The sequence below is a fragment of the Oncorhynchus keta genome, chromosome 25 (assembly GCF_023373465.1).
Source record: "Oncorhynchus keta strain PuntledgeMale-10-30-2019 chromosome 25, Oket_V2, whole genome shotgun sequence".
Lineage (NCBI taxonomy): Eukaryota > Metazoa > Chordata > Actinopteri > Salmoniformes > Salmonidae > Oncorhynchus > Oncorhynchus keta.
In genome coordinates this window covers 9358183-9380594 of record NC_068445.1, presented here as the reverse complement: position 1 = coordinate 9380594, position 22412 = coordinate 9358183, and the positions used below count along the sequence as shown (strand labels likewise).

The window sequence follows — 22412 nt, the reverse complement described above, 5'->3', positions numbered from 1 at the left end:
CACACACACTTTTAATCTCTCTCTGACACGCAGCACTCTTTCAAATAGCCACAGACAAACACGATACACACAAACTCACCTAGACACACACACACACAGCGTAGGCAGTGGTCTTGGAGGAGGGCCTAAGCTATTTTCCATCTGTTGAATCCAAGGCTTGTATTTGGATAGACTGCTGCAGAGTATAAACTATCTGTGGAGCCTTGTTTTCTCTGTAAACAAAAACCTGCCAGACCCTCCAGGCTACAGTACAAGTACCGTACAGACTATCCAAGTACAGTACAGACCAGTACAGACTTTCCAAGTACAGTACAGGGCTGGTTTCCCAAAAGCATCTTAAGGCTAAGATCATTGTAAGAACCTTGGGAAATCTCTGAACGGTTTCCCAAAACCATCTTAACAAAAAAAGACTAATTCATCTAACGAATGCCTCAGACCATTTGTAGACAAGCTAACGTCATCATTAGAATTTTATACACAGAAGATTTTGCTTAACAAAGAATCATGATGATGGCATATGGCTTGGGAGCAGTATTGAGTAGCTTGGATGAATAAGGTGCCCAGAGTAAACTGCCTGCTACTTAGGCCTAGAAGCTAAGATATGCATATTATTAGTATATTTGGATAGAAAACACTCTGAAGTTTCTAAAATTCTTTGAATGATGTCTGTGACTATAACAGAACTCATATGGCAGGCAAAAACCTGAGAAAAAATCCAACCAGGAAGTGGGAAATCTGAGGTTGGGTCGATTTTCAACTCAGCCCCTATTGAAGTTACAGTGGGATATTGGTCATGTTGCACTTCCTAAGGCTTCCACTAGATGTCAACCGTCTTTAGAAACTTGTTTGAGGCTTCTACTATGAAGGGGGTCTGAAATGCACGCTGGTCACATGCATTTCACATGAGAGGTATCTCCCGTTCCTTTGCTTTTCTGAAGACAAAGGAATTCTCCGGTTGGAATATTATTGAAGATGTATGTTAAAAACATCCTAAAGATTGATTCCATACATCGTTTGACAAGTTTCAACGGTCTGTAACAGAACTATTCGACATTTTGTCTGCAACTAGTGAACGCGCTCCGTGAGTTTTGATTTGTTTACCAAACGCGCTAACAAAAGTGGACATAAATGATGGATATTATCGAACAAATCAAACATTTATTGTGGAACTGGGATTCCTGGGAGTGCATTCTGATGATGATCATCAAAGGTAAGTGAATATTTCTAATGTTATTTCTGACAACTGACTCCAACATGGCGGATATTTGTATTTGTTCTCTGAGCGCTTTTTCCGTAAAGCTTTTTTGAAATCTGACACAGCGGTTGCATTACGGAGAAGTGTATCTAAAGTTCCATGCATAAAACTTGTATTTTCATCAATCAGTGTTTTTCTGGATCAAACGCGCCAAATAAATGGACATTTTGGATTTATATCGACGGAATGAATTGAACAAAAGGACCATTTGTGATGTTTCTGGGACATATTGGAGTGCCAAAAGAAGAAGCTCGTCAAAGGTAAGGCATGAATTATATTTTTATTTCTGCGTTTTGTGTCGCGCCTGCATGGTTGAAATATGCTTTTCTTTCTTTGCATCGTTTGCTGTCGCCATAAAGCATTTTTGAAATCTGACATGTTGGCTGGATTCACAACAAGTGTAGCTTTAATTTGGTATCTTGAATGAGTGATTTCATCAAAGTTAAATTTTTATAATAATTTATTTGAATTTGGCGCTCTGCATTTTCACTGGATGTTGGCCAGGTGGGACGCTACCGTCCCACATATCCGAGAGTGGTTAAATGCAAGTAAAACTAAATGCATGCTATTCAATCAATCACTGCCTGCACCTGCCCGCCTGTCCCTAATCACTATGGACGGCTCTGACTTAGAATACGTGGACAAATACCTAGGTGTCTGGTTAGACTGTAAACTCTCCTTCCAGACTCACATTATGCATCTCCAATCCAAAATGAAATCTAGAATCGGCTTCCTATATCGCGACAAAGCATCCTTCACTCATGCTGCCAAACTTACCCTCGTAAAATTGACCATCCTACCGATCCTCGACTTCGGATATGTCATCTATAAAATAGCCTTCAACAATCTACTCAACAAATTGGATGCAGTCTATCACAGTGCCATCCATTTTGTCACCAAAGCTACTACCCACCACTGCGACCTGTACGCAGTCGTTGGTTGGCCCTCGCTTCATACTCGTCGCCAAACCCACTGGCTACAGGTTATCTACAAGTCTCTAAGATAAGCCCCGCCTTATCTCAGCTCACTGGTCACCATAGCAGCACCCACTCGTAGCACGCACTCCAGCAGGTATAGCTCACTGGTCACTCCCAAAGCCAATTCCTCCTTTGGTCGCCTTTCCTTCCAGTTCTCTGCTGCCAATGACTGGAACGAACTGCAAAAATCACTGAAGCTTGAGACCCATATCTCCCTCACTAGCTTTAAGCAAGAGGAATAGCTATGTAAGAATGCTGTTAATTGACTATAGCTCAGCATTCAACACCATAGTACCCGCCAAGCTCATCATTAAGCTTGGGGCCATGGGTCTGAACCCCGCACTGTGCAACTGGGTCCTGGACTTCCTGACGGGCCACCCCCAGGTGGTGAAGGTAGGAAACAACACCTCCACTTATATGATCCTCAACACAGGGGCCCCATAAGGGTGCATGCTCAGCACCCTTCTGTACTCCCTGTTCACCCATGACTTCGTGGCCACAAGTTTGAAGATGACACAATAGTAGTAGGCCTGGTTACCAACAATGACAAAACAGGCTACAGGGAGGAGGTTAGGGCCCTGGGTGTGTGGTGCCAGGAAAATAACATCTAACTCAACGTCAACAAAACAAAGGAGCTGATCGTGGACTTCAGGAAACAACAGAGGGAGCATGCCCCTATCCACATCTACAGGAACACAGTGGAGAAGGTGGAATGCTTCAGGTTCCTCAGCATACACATCATTGACGATCTGAAATGGTCCACCCACACAGACAGTGTGGTGAAAAAGGCAGCGCCTCTTCAACCTCAGGAGTCTGTAGAAATGTGGCTTGGCCCCTAAAACCCACAAACCTTTACAGATGCACAATTGAGAGCATCCTGTCGGGCTGTATCACCGCCTGGTACGGCAACTGCACTGCCCACAACCGCAAGGCTCTCCAGAAGGTTGTGCGGCCTGCCAAACGCATCACCGGGGGCAAACTACCTGCCCTCCAGAACACCTACAGCACCCAATGTCACATGAAGGCCAACAAGATCATCAAGGACATCAACCACACGAGCCACGGCCTGTTCATCCCACTTAACATCCAGAAGGTGAGATCCGTACAGGTGCATCAAAGCTGGGACCGAGAGACTGAAAAACAGCTTCTAACTCAAGGCCATCAGCCTGTTAAATAGCCATATTCTATTCTACTGTATTTTAGTCAATGCCACTATTTCTTAATTCCATAATTTTACTTTTAGATGTGTGTATCGTTTTTAGGAACTACGATGTGTGAATCGTTTTTAGGAACTACTGCACTGTTGGAGATAGGAACAAAAGCATTTCACTACACCTGCAATAACATCTTCTAAATATGTTATGTGACCAATAACATTTGATCTATGGATGTCACATGGCTGGGCAGGGTCACAACCATGGGTGGGCCTGAGACTGCATATAGGCCCACCCACTGAGGAGCCAGGCCCAGCGAATCAGAATGAGTTTTTCCCCACAAAAAGGGCTTTTTTTTACAGATGGAAATACTCATCAACTGTCCAGGTGGCTGGTCCAGATGATCCCGCAAGTGAAGAAGCCTGGTGTGGCGGTTATGGGCTGGAGTGGTTACACATGGTCTGCGGTTATGAGGCCGGTTGAACATACAATCAAATTCTATAAAACAACGTTGGAGGCGCCTTATGATAGAGAAATGAACATTCAATTCTCTGGCAACAGCTCTGTTGGACATTCCTGCAGTCAGCATGCCAATTGTGTGCTCGCTCAAAATTGAGACATCTGTGGCATTGTGTTGTGTGACAGTATTGCACATTTCAGAATGGTGTTTTATTGTCCCCAGAACAAGGTGCACCTGTGTAATGATCATGTTGTTTAACCTCTGTTAAAGTGTATGGGGCAGTATTTTGATGTTAGATGAAATATGTACCCAAATGAAACTGCCTATTTCTCAGGCCCAGAATCTAGAATATGCATATAATTGTCAGATCAGGATAGAAAACACTCTAAAGTTTCCAAAACTGTCAAAATATTGTTTGTGAGTATAACATAACTGATATTGCAGGCGAAAACCTGAGGAAAATCCAACCAGGAAGTACTGTTTTTCCTGAAACCTCTCTGTTCCTTGGCATGCCTTCCCTTCATTTAAAGGGATATCAACCAAATTCCTTTCCCTATGGCTTCCACATGGCGTGAACAGTCTTTAGACATAGTTTCAGGCTTTTATTCTGAAAAAGGAGTGAGAAAGATCACATCGCGTCATTGGATGGCTGGGTGCCAGCAGAGTTTTGCATGCGTGAGCAGCTTGGAGCAGACGTTTTCTCTCTCACTCCTATTGAAAAAGCTACGGTCCGGTTGAAATATTATAAATTATTTATTGTAAAAACAACCTGAGGATTGATTATAAAAAACGTTTGACATGTTTCTACGAACTTTACGGATACTATTTGGAATTTCCGTCTGCCCCGTCGTGACCGCTCGAGCCTGTGGATTTCTGAACATAACGCGCCAACCAAATGGAGGTTTTTGGATTTAAAAATAATCTTTATGGAACAAAATGAACATTTATTGTGTAACTGGGAGTCTCATGAGGGCAAAAATCCGAAGCTCATCAAAGGTAAGTGATCATTTTATTGCTTTCTGACTTTTGTGACCAATCTACTTTGCTGCTAGCTGTTTATAATGTTTTGTCTGCTGAGAGAGATGTCCGAACATAAACGCTTGGATAGCTTTCGCCAAAAAGTTTTTTTAAATCTGACACGCCAGGCGGATGGATTAACAACAAGCTAAGCTGTCTTTTACTATATTGCACTTGTGATTTCATGAAAATTAAATATTTTAGTATATTTGGCGCTCTGCAATTCAGAGGATGTTGACGAAAATGATCCCGCTAACGGGATGGGTGCACCAAGAAGTTAAATCAGCTTCTTGATGTGCCACCTGTCAAGTGGGTGGATTATCTTGGCAAAGGAGAAATGCTCACTAACAGGGATGTAAACACATTTTTGCACAAAATATCATTTTTGTATAACATTTCTGGGATCTTTTATTTCAGCTCATGAAACCAACACTTTACATGTTGCGTTTATATCTTTGTTCAGTATATTTTGTCGCACTTTCGAGCCCTGGAGCGCCGGTCTCTTGTAATACCAGGGCATAGTTTCACATTTGAACAAATAAACAGGTCTCTAATATATCACTATGTCAAATAAGTGTAATTCCGCATGTGTGCATTTTCTCTCTTTGCGCCAGAGCAATTTCATGGTCTCTCCACCACGCCAAATGGTTTATCCTTTCATGTAAATTAGTCCGTGTAGCCAGCACAGAGAATACATGACCAGCTCGTCCATTTTGTAAAATTTGCTCAGCTGTGTTCTAAATATGATGTAGTTTAACCTGTGCTTACCTGGCATTGTTGTCCAGACATAGGTACTCCCGGGGGTCTGCAGCACTTGCGTTGGTGGTCTTTACACCTTTATCAATGAAGAGCCCAGCCTGGGTAACACAAACCGGTATGGGAACCACTGTCACAAGTACGGCACAATGCATTTGTTTGTCAGCCAAACAGAACCCCCCCCCCCCCCCATAGAGTCAGTTTTACACTTGAGTTTAACAGTAGCAGCTCTGTGAATTGCCATATGTCTGGGGTTTAAGGGTGTTTGTATATGCAGTTCAAGTGTGAATGCAATGCAACGAGACAGCATTACCAGGGGTATATAATTGGAGCATAGTCTTGAGACTGTAAGCACACTCCTTATGAGACAGGCACTTCTGATCAGTGGACAAGGGCTCTCAGTTCACCTGACCTAATTTATTGAGCCAGAGAAACAGAGGCCTATTGTAAAGGCTAGTGTGTGCATGCATGTCTGTGTGTGCACACTTATGTGGCGAGTGAGGTAAGTGTGTGAGCGTGTAAGTTTTGTGGCTTTGAGTAAGAGCTGGAAAACTGTATGAAATCAGACAATTGGAAGCGCTCTTACTAGTATGTACAGTTGAAGTCAGAAGTTTACATACACTTAGGTTAGAGTCATTAAAACTCGATTTTCAACAACTCCACAAATTTCTTGTTAACAAACTATAGTTTTGGCAAGTCGGTTAAGACACCTACTTTGTGCATGACACAAGTAATTTTACAAACAATTGTTTACAGACAGATTATTTCAGTGTATCACCATTCCAGTGGGTCAGAAGTTTACATACACTAAGTTGACTGTGCCTTTAATAAACAGTTTGGAAAATTCCAGAAAATGTCATGGCTTTAGAAGCTTCTGATAGGCTAATTGACATCATTTGAGTCAATTAGAGGTGTCCAGTTGGATGTATTTCGAGGCCTACCTTCAAACTCAGTGCCTCTTTGTTGACATCATGGGAAAATCAAAAGATACCAGTCAAGACCACAGAAAATAAAATTGTAGACCTCCACAAGTCTGGTTCATCCTTGGGAGCAATTTCCAAATGCCTGAAGGTACCACGTTCATATGGACAAACAATAGTACGCAAGTATAAACACCATGGGACCACGCAGCCGTCATACCACTCAGGAAGGAGTTCTGTCTCCTAGAGATGAACGTACTTTGGTGCAAAACGTGCAAATCAATCCCAGAACAACAGCAAAGGACCTTGTGAAAATGCTGGAGGAAACAGGTACAAAAGTATTTATATCCACAGTAAAACGAGTCCTATTACGACATAACCTGAAAAGGCAGCTCAGCAAGGCAGAAGGCATTGCTCCAAAACCGCCATAAAAAAGCCAGACTACGGTTTGACCTAAAACAGGGAATTTTTACTAGGATTAAATGTCAGGAATTGTGAAAAACTGAGTTTAAATGTATTTGGCTAAGGTGTATGTAAACTTCCGACTTCAACTGTATATGTGATCCCTGCAGGAATTGAACACCAAGACCTTGGCGCTGCCAGCGCCATGCTTTTACCAGCTAAGCCACATAGAACCGCAGTGTGTTTGTCTTTCACACAGTGCTGCCAGTGAGTGGTACCTTAAAGTTGGAATGCACCCGGTTGTTGTAGAAGATCCCCAGAGGGGTCAGCTCTGCCCGGGTCTCTGGAACCAGCCCATGAGAGTCCCCTGTGGAAGAGCTGTGGAACACATACCATATCCCAGCATCCTTTAGGATGACATGAGGGAGGGGTGGCAGAGAAGGGAGAAAAAGGAGAAGGACAAAACAAGGCAACAGTAAACATGTCGTCCCCTACGAATGACGCAGCGCCCCCCTCCTTCAGCCAATCAGTGTAATTTTGTAAATGTCAGATGTCTTTGGCATCATTCACCCAAGTTGTGTCAAAATCGGGCCAATGGTGTCTGAGATATCACGTGACTCCTCAATTGGAGTCTGAGATATCACATGTGACTCCTGGAGCAGGTTGAGAGCTTCAAGTTCCTTGGTGTCCACATCACCAACAAACTAATACGGTCCAAGCACACCAAGACAGTCGTGAAGAGGGCACGACAAAACCTATTCCCCTTCAGGAGACTGAAAAGATTTGTCATGGGTCTTCAGATCCTCAAAAGGTACTACAGCTGCACCATCGAAAGCATCCTGATTGGTTGCATCCATGCCTGGTATGCTCGGCCTCCGACCGCAAGGCACTAACAGAGTAGAGGTCGACCGATTAATCGGAATGGCCGATTAATTAGGGCCGATTTCAAGTTTTCATAACAATCGGAAATCGGTATTTTTGGGCGCCGATTTGCCATTTAATTTTTTTAGACCTTTATTTAAATAGGCAAGTCAGTTAAGAACACATTCTTATTTTCAATGATGGCCTAGGAACGGTGGGTTAATTGCCTCGTTCAGGGGCAGAACGACAGATTTTCACCTTGTCAGCTCGGGGGATCTTGCAACCTTACAGTTAACTAGTCCAACGCAATAACGACCTGCCTCTCTCTCTCGTTGCACTGCCTGTTACACGAATGCCGTAAGCCAAGGTAAGTTGCTAGCTAGCATTAAACTTATCTTATAAAAAACAATCAATCATAATCACTAGTTAAGTACACATGGTTGATGATATTACTAGATATTATCTAGCGTGTCCTGCGTTGCATATAATCTGACTGTTGTATTCGGCACGTGACAAATAACATTTCATTTGAATTTCATTGTGGGGGACAATAATGTGGCTCTGACAATGAGGTGAAGAAAAAATAATGATCCTTGAGCACTAAGACTGTCATTGAGTACTGCGCTTACACATTGACACAATTGTGCCTGAACTTGAGCAGTAGGGTAACGATGTTCAACTTTACCCCCCCAGTTCAAGTCATCATTTATTGCTGTTGATGTAAGAGTAGGAAGACAATATCTCCCCAGATCACATGAGATGAACCGGTAAGCCACACTTTTATATCCGAATGAGTTGCTAAACCATAAAGCTGCAGTTCGTAATAAATAAAAATAAATAAAAACCAAATGCCATAAACGGCTGAGCGATGGCCTAGAGATACATAACCGCTAGAATTCATAGACAGAGCTACGGTTACAAGGACTGATCATCCATTAGATCAACATTTTAATGACTGATGTCTGAGATGAGGGGAGCAATAGAACCGTACCAGATAAACATCATCAGTCCCCTGCAAATTTGCTATTCATTCATTAAACAGTGGTTGCTTTGGTGGGTTAGCGTACATCATTGTAGTCTTACCTGGGAGCCAGCAGCAGCGTTGCTTATGAGGTTATTATTGGGGTTGGCGATCCAAAACGTAGACACTGCCCTAGAACAAACGCAAGCACACCAAGACACACGCACACACACACACACACACACAGGGAGGAGGAGGGGCATTAAAGAAGGTGTCTCCAGGCGTGACTGATTGTTAGTATCAGGATATATGAATTTAATATGAAGCAGAAACAGAACCCTGACTCCTGTTATCCATGGAATAATCCACCTCTCCCACATAAATCCTGTACGGGGACAGGTCTGCCAACTCACACGCGGGCATACACACTCCTCCAAATACAGCGCCTGCTGCTCCCCAAACTGACCTCCTTTTCAACCTCCCCCAGAAACACATCCCATGCAGCGGGGAGTTTCTTATTGCAGGGACAAGACTACTACAGCCCTATCACTCTCACATAGAGGACACGATCCCTCCGTCTTCTCTCACGGTAGGCCTGTCCAATAAAGCCGCACATACACTTCATGGTCCTTCTGTGGCTCAGTTGGTAGAGCATGGCGCTTGTAACGCCAGGGTAGTGGGTTCGATTCCCGGGACCACCCATACGTAGAATGTATGTACACATGACTGTAAGTCGCTTTGGATAAAAGCGTCAGCTAAATGGCATATATTATTATTATTATATTATTACGCACGCACGCACGCGCACACACTCACACATACGAGTGTACAAAACATTAGGAACACCTTCCGAATATTGAGTTGTACCCCCTTTTGCCCTCAGAACAGCCTCAATTCACTCTACAAGGTGTCGAAAGTGCTCCACAGGGATGCTGGCCCATGTTGACTCAAATGCTTCCCACAGTTGTGTCAAGTTGGCTGGATGTCCTTTAGATGGTGGATAATTCTTGATATACACAGAAAACGGTTGAGCGTGAAAAACCTACCAGTGTTGCAGTTCTTGACACACTCAAAACCAGTGTGCCTGGCACCATACCCCGTTGAAAGGCACTTATTTTGTCTTGCCTCATTCACCCTCTGAATGGCACACACACACGCAGTCCATGTCTCAATTGTCTCAAGGCTTTAAAAAAAACTTCTTTAACGGGTCTCCTCCCATGCATCTACACTGGTTGAAATGGCTTTAACAGGTAACATCCATAAGGGCTCATAACGTTCACCTGGTCAGTCTACTCGGTGTATACCTCCACTTTACAACTCTTTCATTTTGAGCCATTATCTTTTCAAATGTCTGCCTCTTCACTTGCTTTCCGTTCCTCTATTATTCCCCTCTGTCACTTGTTCACTCTCTCTATCCGTGGCCAGACAAGTCTCTTCTGTGTCTTACTTGCACTCCATGCTCGGTGAAGGGGTGTAGTTCTTGTACACTTTGTCTCGGATGCTGGTGCACATGGTCTCATTGCGATCGGTGGGCAGAAGCGTTCCCGGTCGGGTCACCAAACCCAGGTTGTGGAAGAACGTGTTCCGCTGCTCTATCCCGTCCTCCAGGAAGAAACAGTGACCCAGGGTGTCATAGCCTACAGTGTCCTTCACCTGGGAAATGTTTGGGAAAGGTTACAGAGAGGTGAGTAAAGAGGAAACTCTTACTGGAGCAGAGCATGAAATCAGCTTGGAGCTTAATGTTGGTCGATTCACTTCATCAACGCATGTTAGATTAATTTGTTTAAAGACCAGCATCACATGGTCCTCAAGTTCTCTGTCACACACACACACACACACACAGACACAGAGAAGATGGGTATTTGAATTGTTTTCACTATTCAAATAAATTCATGACATCTTTTCTCAGATATCTGGACTGCAGGACCCTTTACTTTCATATACCTTTTACTGGTACGATGCCAGTAAAAAGAAACCTGCTCATGTTTAAAACCCAATTCATGTAGTCCAATTCATTTAAAACATATACATTATCTCCCCAATTTCGTGGTATCCAATTGGTAGTTACAGTCTTGTCCCATCGCTGCACCTCCCGTACGGCTCTCGGCGAAGGTCGAGAGCCGTGCTTCATCCGAAACACAATTCAGCCAAGCCGCACTGCTTCTTGACACATCGCCCCTTAACCCGGAAGCCAGCCGCACCAATGTGTTGGAGGAAACACCGCACACCTGGCGACCGTGTCAGGATGCATTGCGTCCGGCCCGCCACAGTGGTCGCTAGTGCACGATGGGACAAGAACATCCCCGCCGGCCAAACTGTCCCCTAACTCTGACGACGCTGGGCCAATTGTGCACAGCCCCATGGGTCTCCCAGTCGCGGGCGGCTGTGACAGAGCCTGGACTCGAACCAGGATCTCTAGTGGCACAGTAAGCTTTGTGATGCACTCGGGAGGCTTACAGTCCCATTTTTACCATGTCCTTGTCGAGATGAGCCTTTTATATCTCCCATGTACATGCTGGCAAGTTTAGAAGTGAGACTAGATGTGGGTCGACATCTATTTTAATTCAATCCATTGAATATATACCATTACAAAAGGCAGGTCAATAAAATAAGATCAATAAAATAATTGAACGGCATACTTTAATTATGTTACTGGCAGCACCATGCACATTAAATCAATAGGCCTAGTTATTTTGTTAATTGAACAGACCAGACACACTTAGACTACCCTGATCACAATTAACGCACATATATTTTATAATAAGCTAAGAACATGAAATAATAATAAGTGTTAAAGTAAAAAAATAAATAAGTGTTAAGTAAAAAATAAACAGTAACAAATAATTACTAAAGAAGAGCAGTAAAATCACAATAGCAAGACTATATACAGGGGGTACCGGTACAGAGTCAAAGTGCGGGGGCACCGGCTAGTCGAGGTAATATGTACATGTAGGTAGAGTTATTAAAGTGACTATGCATAGATAATAAACAGAGTACCAGCAGCATAAAAGGGGGGGGGGGGCAATGCAAATTGTCTGGGTAGCCATTTGGTTAGAGGTTCAGGAGTCTTATGGTTTGGGGGTAGAAGCTGTCTTTTGGACCTAGACTTGGCACTCCGGTACCGCTTGCCGTGCAGTAGCGGAGAGAACAGTCTATGACTAGGGTGGCTGGAGTCATTGCTAATTTTTAGGGCTGTCCTCTGAATCCGCCTGGTATAGAGGTCCTGGATGGCAGAAAGCTTGGCCCCAGTGATGAACTAGGCCGTACGCACTACCCTCTATAGTGCCTTGCGGTCGAAGGCCGAGCAGTTGCCATACCAGGCAGTGAGACAACCAGTCTCAATGGAGTAGCCCTCTTCACAACTGTCTTGGTGTGTTTGGACCATGATGGTTTGTTGGAACTTGAAGCTCTCAACCTGCTCCACTGCAGCCCTGTCGATGACAATGGGAGCGTGCTCGGTCCTCCTTTTCCTGTGGTCCACAATCATCTCCTTTGTCTTGATCACATTGAGGGAGAGGTTGTTGTCCTGGCACCACACGGTCAGGTCTCTGACCTCCTCCCTATAGGCTGTCTCATCGTTCAAGGTAATCAGCCCTACCACTGTTGTGTCATCGGCAAACTTGATGATAGTGTTGGAGTTGTGCCTGGCCATGCAGTCATGAGTGAACAGGGAGATCTTGTATGGAGCTCCACACCGAGGGTGATTGACCGTCATCTTGAACTTCTTCCATTTTCTAATATTTGCACCAACAGTTGACTTCTCACCAAGCTGCTTGCCTATTGTCCTGTAGCCCATCCCAGCCTTGTGCAGGTCTACAATTCTATCCCTGATGTCCTTACACAGCTCTCTAGTCTTGGCCATTGTGGAGAGATTGGAGTCTGTTTGATTGAGTGTGTGGACAGGTGTCTTTTATACAGGTCACGAGTTCAAACAGGTGCAGTTAATACAGGTAATGAGTGGAGAATAAAGGCTTCTTAAAGAAAAAGGTCTGTGAGAGCCGGAATTCTTAATTGTTGGTAGGTGATCAAATACATATGTCATGCAATAAAATGCAAATGAATTACTTAAAAATCATACAATGTGATTTTCTGGATTTTTGTTTTAGATTCCGTCTCTCACAGTTGAAGTGTACCTATGAGAAGAATTACAGACCTCTAAATGCTTTGTAAGTAGGAAAACCTGCAAAATCGGCAGTGTATCAAATACTTGTTCTCCCCACTGTATATATATTAATATATATACAGTTTTCTGTGATCGAATCAACATTATATCAGCCCCTTTTCAATGCAACAAACCAAAGCAGGTCTAACTTTTCAAGAAGGAGTCTGTGATTGTGTTGTAGGCAGAGCCAGAGTGAAATTAAGTAGAGTTCTATTGGGGGCATGAGCGGTCTTTCACCCGAGCAATGAGCAATGCGTGTGCACATTTGTCGAAATTCTTTGCTAGTTAGTGAGTTACTTGCCCAGTTATAGATAGATATAGGTTAGCAAATTGGGAGTTACTGCTTCCTACAAGAGCACAAAACATGTAGGCGACATTTCAAACTGTCTTCGAACAGCCAGAAAGGTAAAAAGACTTAAAGGGGTAGTGTTGCAGGCTGCACAGACCTGTGACATAGACCTAATTAAACTCAAAACAAGCTATTATGTTCATTTGAAAATATAATAAAATGTGTTTCTTAGGACCTGCCTAAACTAATTAATAATAGATTCATTTTTGAAGGTTTAAATTCAATGGATTAATTCAAATAGAAGACCAACCACATCTGCACATCACTGCTAACACTCATCACCGGCATGTGCACGGAAGGGATAAAAGGCATATGCAGGAATGTGGTAAAGAATGTGGTAAAATGGGCCTGCTTGTAAGGGGGTCATATAAACATTGCCCACAATGTTTTACAGGCAAGATTCTGTAAATCCTATGTGAAAAAAGTATGTGTGTCTGTGTGTGTGTGAGAGTGGCACAGACAAACACGAGAGGAGTGAAAGCCAGAAAGAGAGAAGAGACACACAGACAGACTGAGAGAGAGACAGACAGAGGGACAGACAGAGAGACGGAGACAGAGAGACACACACAGAGGGGGAGAGACAGAGAGACACAGCGGGAGAGCTGTGCCAGCTAGGTTTGCTGGCTAAAGTAGAAATGCTAATTGAGGCTATTTTGCTGCGCTACCAGTCCTTGTCTAAAACAACTCCTTTCATATGAAACAACAGCCTGCCTTGTTGGTTGACCATTGTAGCCTACTCCTCATTTAGTCAATTTAATTCCGTCATTTTAATTCAGCTCTGCATTGATTAGAAATCTCCCACTTTACTTGTTACACATGGAGCCTCAATGTAGCGCCATTTTGATTGACCGACATAACAACAAGCTTCACATGTGAAACGTGTGTAGGCTACCGGTGTGTCTTTATGGGGTGCACTCAGAAAGAAAGTCAGAAAACTAGGCCTAGGCTATTAAAAACAATGAATACTCTCCCAAGTAATTGCATACTAACGTCCGTTCGGATATTCAAATAACCGTGCCCATCCCTAAAACACACACACAGTCTTCGGATTTCAGAAAAGCACTATAAAAATCCTATGTATTATTATTATTATAATACACTACCGTTCAAAAGTCTGGGGTCCCTTAGAAAAACACTTGTTTTTAAAAGAAAAGCACATTTTTTGTCCATTAAAATAACATCAAATTGATCAGAAATACAGTGTAGGCATGGTTAATGTTGTAAATGACTATCGTAGCTGGAAACTGCAGATTTTTTTATGGAATATCTACATAGGCGTACAGAGGCCCAATATCAGCAACCATCAGTCCTGTGTTCCAATGGCACATTGTGTTAGCTAATTTTATCATTTTAAAATGCTAATTGATCATTAGAAATCCATTTTGCGATTATGTTAGCACAGCTGAAAACTGCTGTGCTTATTGAAGAAGCAATAAAACTGGGCTTATTCTTCATTAAATAGTACCCGCAAAACACCAGTCTCAACGTCAACAGTGAAGAGGCGACTCCGGGACGCTGACCTTCTAGGCAGAGTTCCTCTGTTTAGCGTCTGTGTTATTTTGCCCATCTTAATATTTTATTTTTATTAGCCAGTTTGAGTTATTTGTTTCTGGCAATTTTGAGCGTGTAATCGAACCCACAAATGCTGATGCTCCAGATACTCAACTAGTCCAAAGAAGGCCAGTTGTAATTGCTTCTTTAATCAGCACAACAGTTTTCAGCTGTGCTAACATAATTGCAAAAGGGTTTTATAATGATCAATTAGCCTCGTTAAAATGATAAACTTTGATTAGCTAACACAACGTGCAATTGGAACACAAGAGTGATGGTTGCTGATAAAAGTAGATATCCCATTAAAAATCTGCCGTTTCCAGCTACGAGACATTCACAACATTAACAATGTCGACACTGTATTTCTGATCAATTTGATGCCATTGTAAAATTGACCCCAAAAAAAGTGCTTTTATTTAAAAAACAAGGACATTTCTAAGTGACCCCAAACTTTTGAACAGTAGTGTACGTGCACACACACTGACCAGCAGGCCGTTGGTGGCGTGGATGGTAATGCAGCGGGAGAAGGAGTGGTGGATGGAAAGGCCGTCCACGTAGGTTGGTTCCCGGTAGCCCCCTCGTCGGTCCACGTCCCCACAGCGGTGGAAGTGGACTGGGTAGCGGCCCTTCTTCTGCTGCCCCATGTTCCTCAACTCCACGTGGGACAGGTGCACCGAGGTAAAATTCCCAAATATCTGAGGAGAAATGGGATAGAGCAGAGAGCGCGAAGAGTACATTTCTCTGTGTATCATATTATGTTTACACACACACAAGTTTGGATACACCTACCAATTCAAGGGTTTTGCTTATATATACTATTTTCAAAATTGTAGAATAATAGAAGACATCGAAACTATGAAATGCCACATATGGAACTAAAAAAGTATATTTTAATATTTTAGAGTCTTCAAAGTAGCCACCCTTTTCACACTCTTGGCATTTTCTCAAACAGCTTAACCTGGAATGCTTTTCCAACAGTCTTGAAGGAGTTCCCACACATGCTGAGCACTTGTTGGCTGCTTTTCCTTTACTCTGCGGTCCAACTCATCCCAAACCATCTCAATTGGGTTGAGGTGATTGTGGAGGCCAGGTCATCTGATGCAGCACTCCATCACTCTCCTTGGTCAAATAGCCCATAAAAAGCCTGGAGGTGTGTTTTGGGTCATTGTCCTGTTGAAAAACAAATGATAGTCCCACTAAGCGCAAACCAGATGGGAAGGGGTATGACCGCAGAATGCTGTGGTAGCCATGCTGGTTAAGTGTGCCTTGAATTCTAAATAAATCACTGACAGTGTCACCAGCAAAGCACCCCCACGCCATCACACCTCCTCCTCCATGCTTCACAGTGGGAACCACATATCCAGAGATCATCCATTCACCTACTCAGCATCTCACAAAGACACGGCTGTTGGAACCAAAAATCTCACATCTCACAAATTTGGGCATTTAGATTATCACTGGTCAATTGTCCATTGCTCGTGTTTCTTAGCCCAAGCAAGTCTCTTTTTCTTGGTGTCCTTTAGTAGTGTTTTCTTTGCAGCAATTCAACCATGAAGGCCTGATTCACGCAGTCTCCTCTGAACAGTTGATGTTGAGATGTGTATGTTACTTGAACTCTGTGAAGCATTTATTTGGACTGCAATTTCTGAGGCTGGTAACTCTAATGAACTTATCCTCTGCAGCAGAGGTAACTCTGGCTCTTCAATTTCTGTGGCGGTCCTCATGAGAGCCAGTTTCATCATAGCACTTGATGGTTTTTGTGACTGCACTTGAAGAAACTTTCAAAGTTCTTGAAATGTTCCGTATTGACTGACCTTCATGTCTTAAATTAATTATGGACTGTCGTTTCGCTTTACTTATTAGAGCTGTTCTCGCCATAATATGGACTTGGTCTTTTACCAAACAGGGTTATCTTCTGTAGACCACCCCTACCTTTAACAACACAATTGCATTAAGGAAAGAAATTCTACTATTTAACAAGGCACACCTGTTAATTGAAATGGATTCCAGGTGACTACCTCAATTTAGAAAATAGTTAAAAAGTATATATTTAAAAAAAAAAATGGAATGAGTAGGTGTGTCCAAACCTTTGACTGGTACTATTATGATAGTATTGATCTATTGATTGCTATATTTTACAGTTACAATTGACATCTGTTGAAGAATGGAAAAATGCATGCATGTTATTACAGTTGAAGTCAGAAGTTTACATACACTTAGTTTGGAGTCATTAAAACTATTTTTTCAACCACTCCACAAATGTATTGTTAACAAACTATAGTTTTGGAAAGTCAGTTAGGACATCTACTTTGTGCATGACACAAGTAATTTTTCCAACAATTGTTTACAGACAGATTATTTCACGTATAACTCACTGTATCACAATTCTAGTGGGTCAGAAGTTTACATACACTAAGTTGACTGTGCCTTTAAACAGCTTGGAAAATTCCAGAAAATTCTGTCATGGCTTTAGAAGCTTCTGATAGGCTAAATGACATCATTTGAGTCAATTGGAGGAATACCTGTGGATGTATTTCAATGCCTACCTTCAAACTCGGTGCCTTTTTACTTGACATCATGGGAAAATCAAAATAAATCAGCCAAGACCACAGAAAGGCGTGTTCTGTCTCCGAGAGATGAACGTACTTTGGTGCGAAAAGTGCTAATCAATCCCGGAAATACAGCAAATGACCTTGTGAAGATGCTGGAGGAAACAGGTACAAAAGTATCCATATCCACAGTAAAACGAGTCCTATATCGACATAACCTGAAAGGCCACTCAGCAAGGAAGAAGCCACTGCTCCAAAACCACCATAAAAAAAGCCAGACAACGGTTTGCAACCGTGCATGGGGACAAAGATAGTACTTTTGGAGAAATGTCCTCTGGTCTGATAAAACAAAAATAGAACTGTTTCGTCATATTGACCATTGTTATGTTTGGAGGAAAAAGGGGGATGCTTGCAAGCTGAAGAACACCATCCCAACCGTCAAGCAGGAGGGTGGCAGCATCATGTTGTGGGGGTGCTTTGCTGCAGGAAGGACTGGTGCACTTCACAAAATAGATGGGAACATGAGGAAGGAAAATTATGTGGATATATTGAAGCAACATCTCAAGACATCAGTCAGGAAGTTAAAGCTTGGTCGCAAACGGGTCTTCCAAATGGACAATGACCCCAAGCATACTTTCAAAGTTGTGGCAAAATGGCAGTCAAGGTATTGGAGTGGCCATCACAAAGCCCTGACCTCCATCCTATAGAAATGTTTTGGGCAGAACTGAAAAAGTGTGTGCGAGCAAGGAGGCCTACAAACCTGACTCAGTTAAACCAGCTCTGTCAGGAAGAATGGGCCAAAATTCACCCAACTTATTGTGGGAAGCTTGTGGAAGGCTCCCCGAAACATTTGACCCAAGTTAAACAATTTAAAGATAATGCTACCAAATACTAATTGAGTATATGTAAACTAACCCACTGGGAATGTGATGAAAGAAATAAAAGCTGAAATAAATAATTCTCTCTACTATTATTCTGACATTTCACATTCTTAAAATAAAGTGGTGATCCTAACTGACTTAAGACAGGGACATTTTACTAGGATTAAATGTCAGGAATTGTGAAAAACTGAGTTTAAATGTATTTGGCTATATGTAAGCCTCTGACTTCAACTGTATGTATTCATCAGAAAAAATAATGTACGTAACACATTATACAGGGCAAATATTTTGCTTATGCAACACGGACAAAGATAATGTGTGTGAGGGAGGAGTGTATGAATCAGGAAGTGTATACGTCCGTCTGAGTTGTGTTAGTGTTCAGCCCGGGGGGAGGTTGGATGAAATAAAGAGTACAATACTAAACACAAAACATTAAGAGTGGGGAGAGTTGTTCTTCAGGGCTCTCTCTGAGTGGTGCGTGGGTTGTGTTCATTAGGGCATACAACGGAAAACCAAAAACGTATAATTGCAACCAGAAATGAAAACAGACTGAAACAGTCCCTCCCTGTTTCAGTCTGTTTTATTCCATTTGGTGCCGAATCAACATCTCCCTGCTGTGGCAGATCATGTGTGAATGCAGAATGGCCTCACTCATCAGTGCCTGCTGTATGCTCCAATGACCCTCTGCCACAGCAATATGGGAAGTTTCAACATGATTACACCAGACTGAACGGCATTAAATAAGCAGATGAACTCCGGCTGAAATGCACAGGGCAGGCAGGCCGAAGATTCAACACAGACCCTATACTCACAGTTACACACAGGTACATAAGCACTCAGACACACACCTTAATGTGTCCGCCGTACGTGTCGTGGCCAAAGAACTGGCACCAGTTGTTTCCATAGCAGGCGTTTTCCATCTCCCCATAGATGAGTATGTTCCTGCTGAGCATTGCTACCTCTGCCCGCATGTCCACCCCGTCCACAATCTCCCCCACATGGCCAAACTGGGGCCTCCCTGGGGGTGCGGGGGGTGAAGAAAACACATACTTTTTTTATAGCATGTACCAGTGTCATATCAGTAAAAGCAACAATTATTTGCTGTATGTAAACACTTAAATATATGTCTACGGTGTTCATATTAACAACAGTCAGCCAAATATATGATTGCCATGATACAGTAGGTCTGCATATTTAATTGGGCCGGGAGAGTGACTTCAATCCCAAACAGAACAACTTCTGCACCTCTCCTTCTAAACATGAAGACAAACTAAGATAAAGAGTTGAGACTGTCGGTTTGCCATTATTGTCTCCCAATATGAGCAGCCAACTGCTGCCAGTGCCAACCTCATTTGTGCACACACACACACACACACACACACACACACACACACACACACACACACACACACACACACACACACTGGAAACTGGTTCTCTGGTAACAAAACACGAGGACATTTTTTTCTGGTTGCTATTGCTAAAAACACTAATTCAATTCTACAATATACAATCTGACCATGGCGTAATTGCAACCAGTTTTGCTCGCTGGGCTTGTGACACCATGGACAGTTTATAAACAGGACTGGCATCCTCACACACACAGCAGAAAACAGGGGGAAGGAAGGAGGGAGGGAGTGAAATATATAATTCAGCAGCACCATCCCCTGATGGAAAAAAAACAAGTACTGTCCCCGTCTTTTCCCAAGGGCCATATATAGAAGATGTGAAATGAAAAACCAATGCTCAGAATATAGAAATAAATCATGATTCTTATTTTTATAATCATAGAGATGTTGGCTCTTAATTTGATCACACAGTGTTGCAGAAAAACCTTCCTGCAATACAGGACATTTTAAACTTGTAGCATAGTTGAGGTTTAAAAAGGCTGACATTTTGTAATTTCCAGACTTGACGAAAAAATGTATCAACTACTAGAAAAAACGTCCACATAATAATTCACATTTCCTGTTGCTGCAGGATTATTTTCCTGCTGTAGCAAACCGGCTCAAATTAAGATCCTACATCTAAAAAAAAAAAGAATCACAGCAGTAATACTCAATATGAGCATTCATGAAAGCGCCCATGAATGTACAAACCCCCCTTTTGTTTTCGCTCACCTTGAACTCTGACCTGTCTGCTGGTGCAACTCGGGCATGGGAGGAGGGTGAACTCCTCTGCCTGATGCATGGAGTAGTCAGTACTGGCAACCACAACCTGGTTCCCAGGTTGCCAAGTGCTTACATCATCTTGCAGGTTCAGGACAACCTGGTCCACAGCATCAACCTGGAAGCCAGATATGGGAAAACCTGGAAGACCAAAGAATAGGTGGTATAAGATCCGTTGCATAAGCGGTTTTCTATTGCATATCAAAGAACTAATGGCGGGAACAGGATCTAGAGTCACGAAAAGTCATAATTAAATCAAAAAAGTGCCTTCGGAAAGTATTCAGACACCTTGACCTTTTCCACATTTTGTTACATTACAGCCTTATTCTAAAATTCCCCTCATCAATCTACATTGAAATGTTTGCTAATTTATTAAAGATAAAAAAACAAAAATATTACATTTACATAAGTATTCAGACCCTTTACTCAGTACTTTGTTGAAGCACCTTTGGCAGCGATTACTGCCTTGAGTCTCCTTATGACGCTACAAGCTGAGCACACCTGTATTTGGGTTCCTCCCATTCTTCTCTGCAGATCCTCTCAAGCTCTGTCAGGTTGGATGGTGAGCATCGCTGCACAGCTATTTTCTGGTCTCTCCAGAGATGTTCGCTCGGGTTCAAGTCCGGACTCTGGCTGGGCCACAAGGACATTGTGAGACTTGTCCCAAAGCCACTCTTGCATTGTCTTGGCTGTTTGCTTAGGGTTATTGTCCTGTTGGAAGGTGAACCATAACCTGCTCAGGACCTGAGACTGGGACGTTCATCAAGGATCTCTCTGTACTTTGCTCCAGTCATCTTTCCCTCGTTCCTGACTGGTCTCCCAGTCCCTGCTGCTGAATCCCCCCCAATAGCATAATGCTGCCACCACCTTGCTTCACCGTAGGGATGGTGGCAGGTTTTCTCCAGACATGACACTTGGCCTTCAGGCCAAAGAGGTGAATCCTGGTTTCATCAGACCAGAGAATCTTGTTTCTGATGGTCTGAGGGTCTTTAGGTGCCTTTTGGCAAACCCCAAGCAGGCTGTCATGTGCCTTTTACTGAGGCTTTCGTCTAGCCACTCTACCATAAAGGTCTGATTGGTGGAGTGCTGCAGAGATGGTTGTCCTTCTGGAAGGTTTCCCCATCTCCACAGAGGTATTCTGGAGCTCTGTCAGAGTGACCATCAGGTTCTTGGTTACCTCCCTGACCAAGGGACTTCTCCCCCCCGATTGCTCAGTTTGGCCGGGCAACCAGCTCTAGAATGAGTCTTCTTGGTTCCAAACTTCTTCCATTTAAGAATGATGGAGGCCACTGTGTTCTTGGGGACCTTCAACGCTGCAGAAATATTTTGGTACTCTTCGCCAGATCTGTGTCTCGACAGTTCTGTCTTTGGGCTCTACAGACAATTTCTTCGACCTCATTGCTTGATTTTTTCTCTGACATGCACCGTCAACTGTGGAATCTTATATAGACAGGTGTAAAGTTTGGTTGAGGAGGAATAATAGTCTTGGGCTGTTTTTCATGGTTCGGGCTAGGCCCATTAATTCCAGTGAAGGAAAATCTTAACGCTACAGCATACAATGACATTATAGATGATTCTGTGCTTCCAACTTTGTGGCAACAGTTTGGGGAAGGCCCTTTCTTGTTTCAGCCTGAAAATGCCCATGTGCAAAAATCGAGGTCCAAACAGAAATGGTTGTCGAGATCTGTGTGGAAGAACTTCACTAGCCTGCACATAGCCCTGGCCACATCCCCGTCGAACACCTTTAGGATGACTGCAAGCCAGGCCTAATCGCCCAACATCAATGCCCGACCTCACTAAAGCACTTGCAGCCATGTTCCAAGTAGTGGAAAGCTGTTATAGCAGCAAAGGGGGACCAACTCCATATTAACGCCCTCATGATTTTCAAATAAAAAATATAATTTTATTTGTCACATGCGTCGAATACAACAGGTGAAATACTTATTTAAAAGCCCATATCTAACAATGCAGTTGTTACTGTATTTACTA

General features: G+C 43.0%; 1 protein-coding gene across 1 annotated transcript in view; it reads right to left on the bottom strand.

Annotated features, from left to right (window-relative positions):
• The window catches only part of LOC118357832 (cell surface hyaluronidase-like), a 74232-nt gene that overhangs the window by 28838 nt on the left and 22982 nt on the right, over positions 1-22412 (bottom strand). Inside the window, exons 6-12 of the mRNA XM_052478592.1 lie at positions 20376-20564; positions 19104-19273; positions 15311-15520; positions 10211-10416; positions 8886-8955; positions 7220-7348; positions 5632-5720 (exon numbers count right to left, since the gene is read on the bottom strand). Coding sequence (XP_052334552.1) covers positions 5632-5720; positions 7220-7348; positions 8886-8955; positions 10211-10416; positions 15311-15520; positions 19104-19273; positions 20376-20564 — 1063 coding nt within the window. The remainder of the gene's footprint in view (positions 1-5631; positions 5721-7219; positions 7349-8885; positions 8956-10210; positions 10417-15310; positions 15521-19103; positions 19274-20375; positions 20565-22412) is intronic.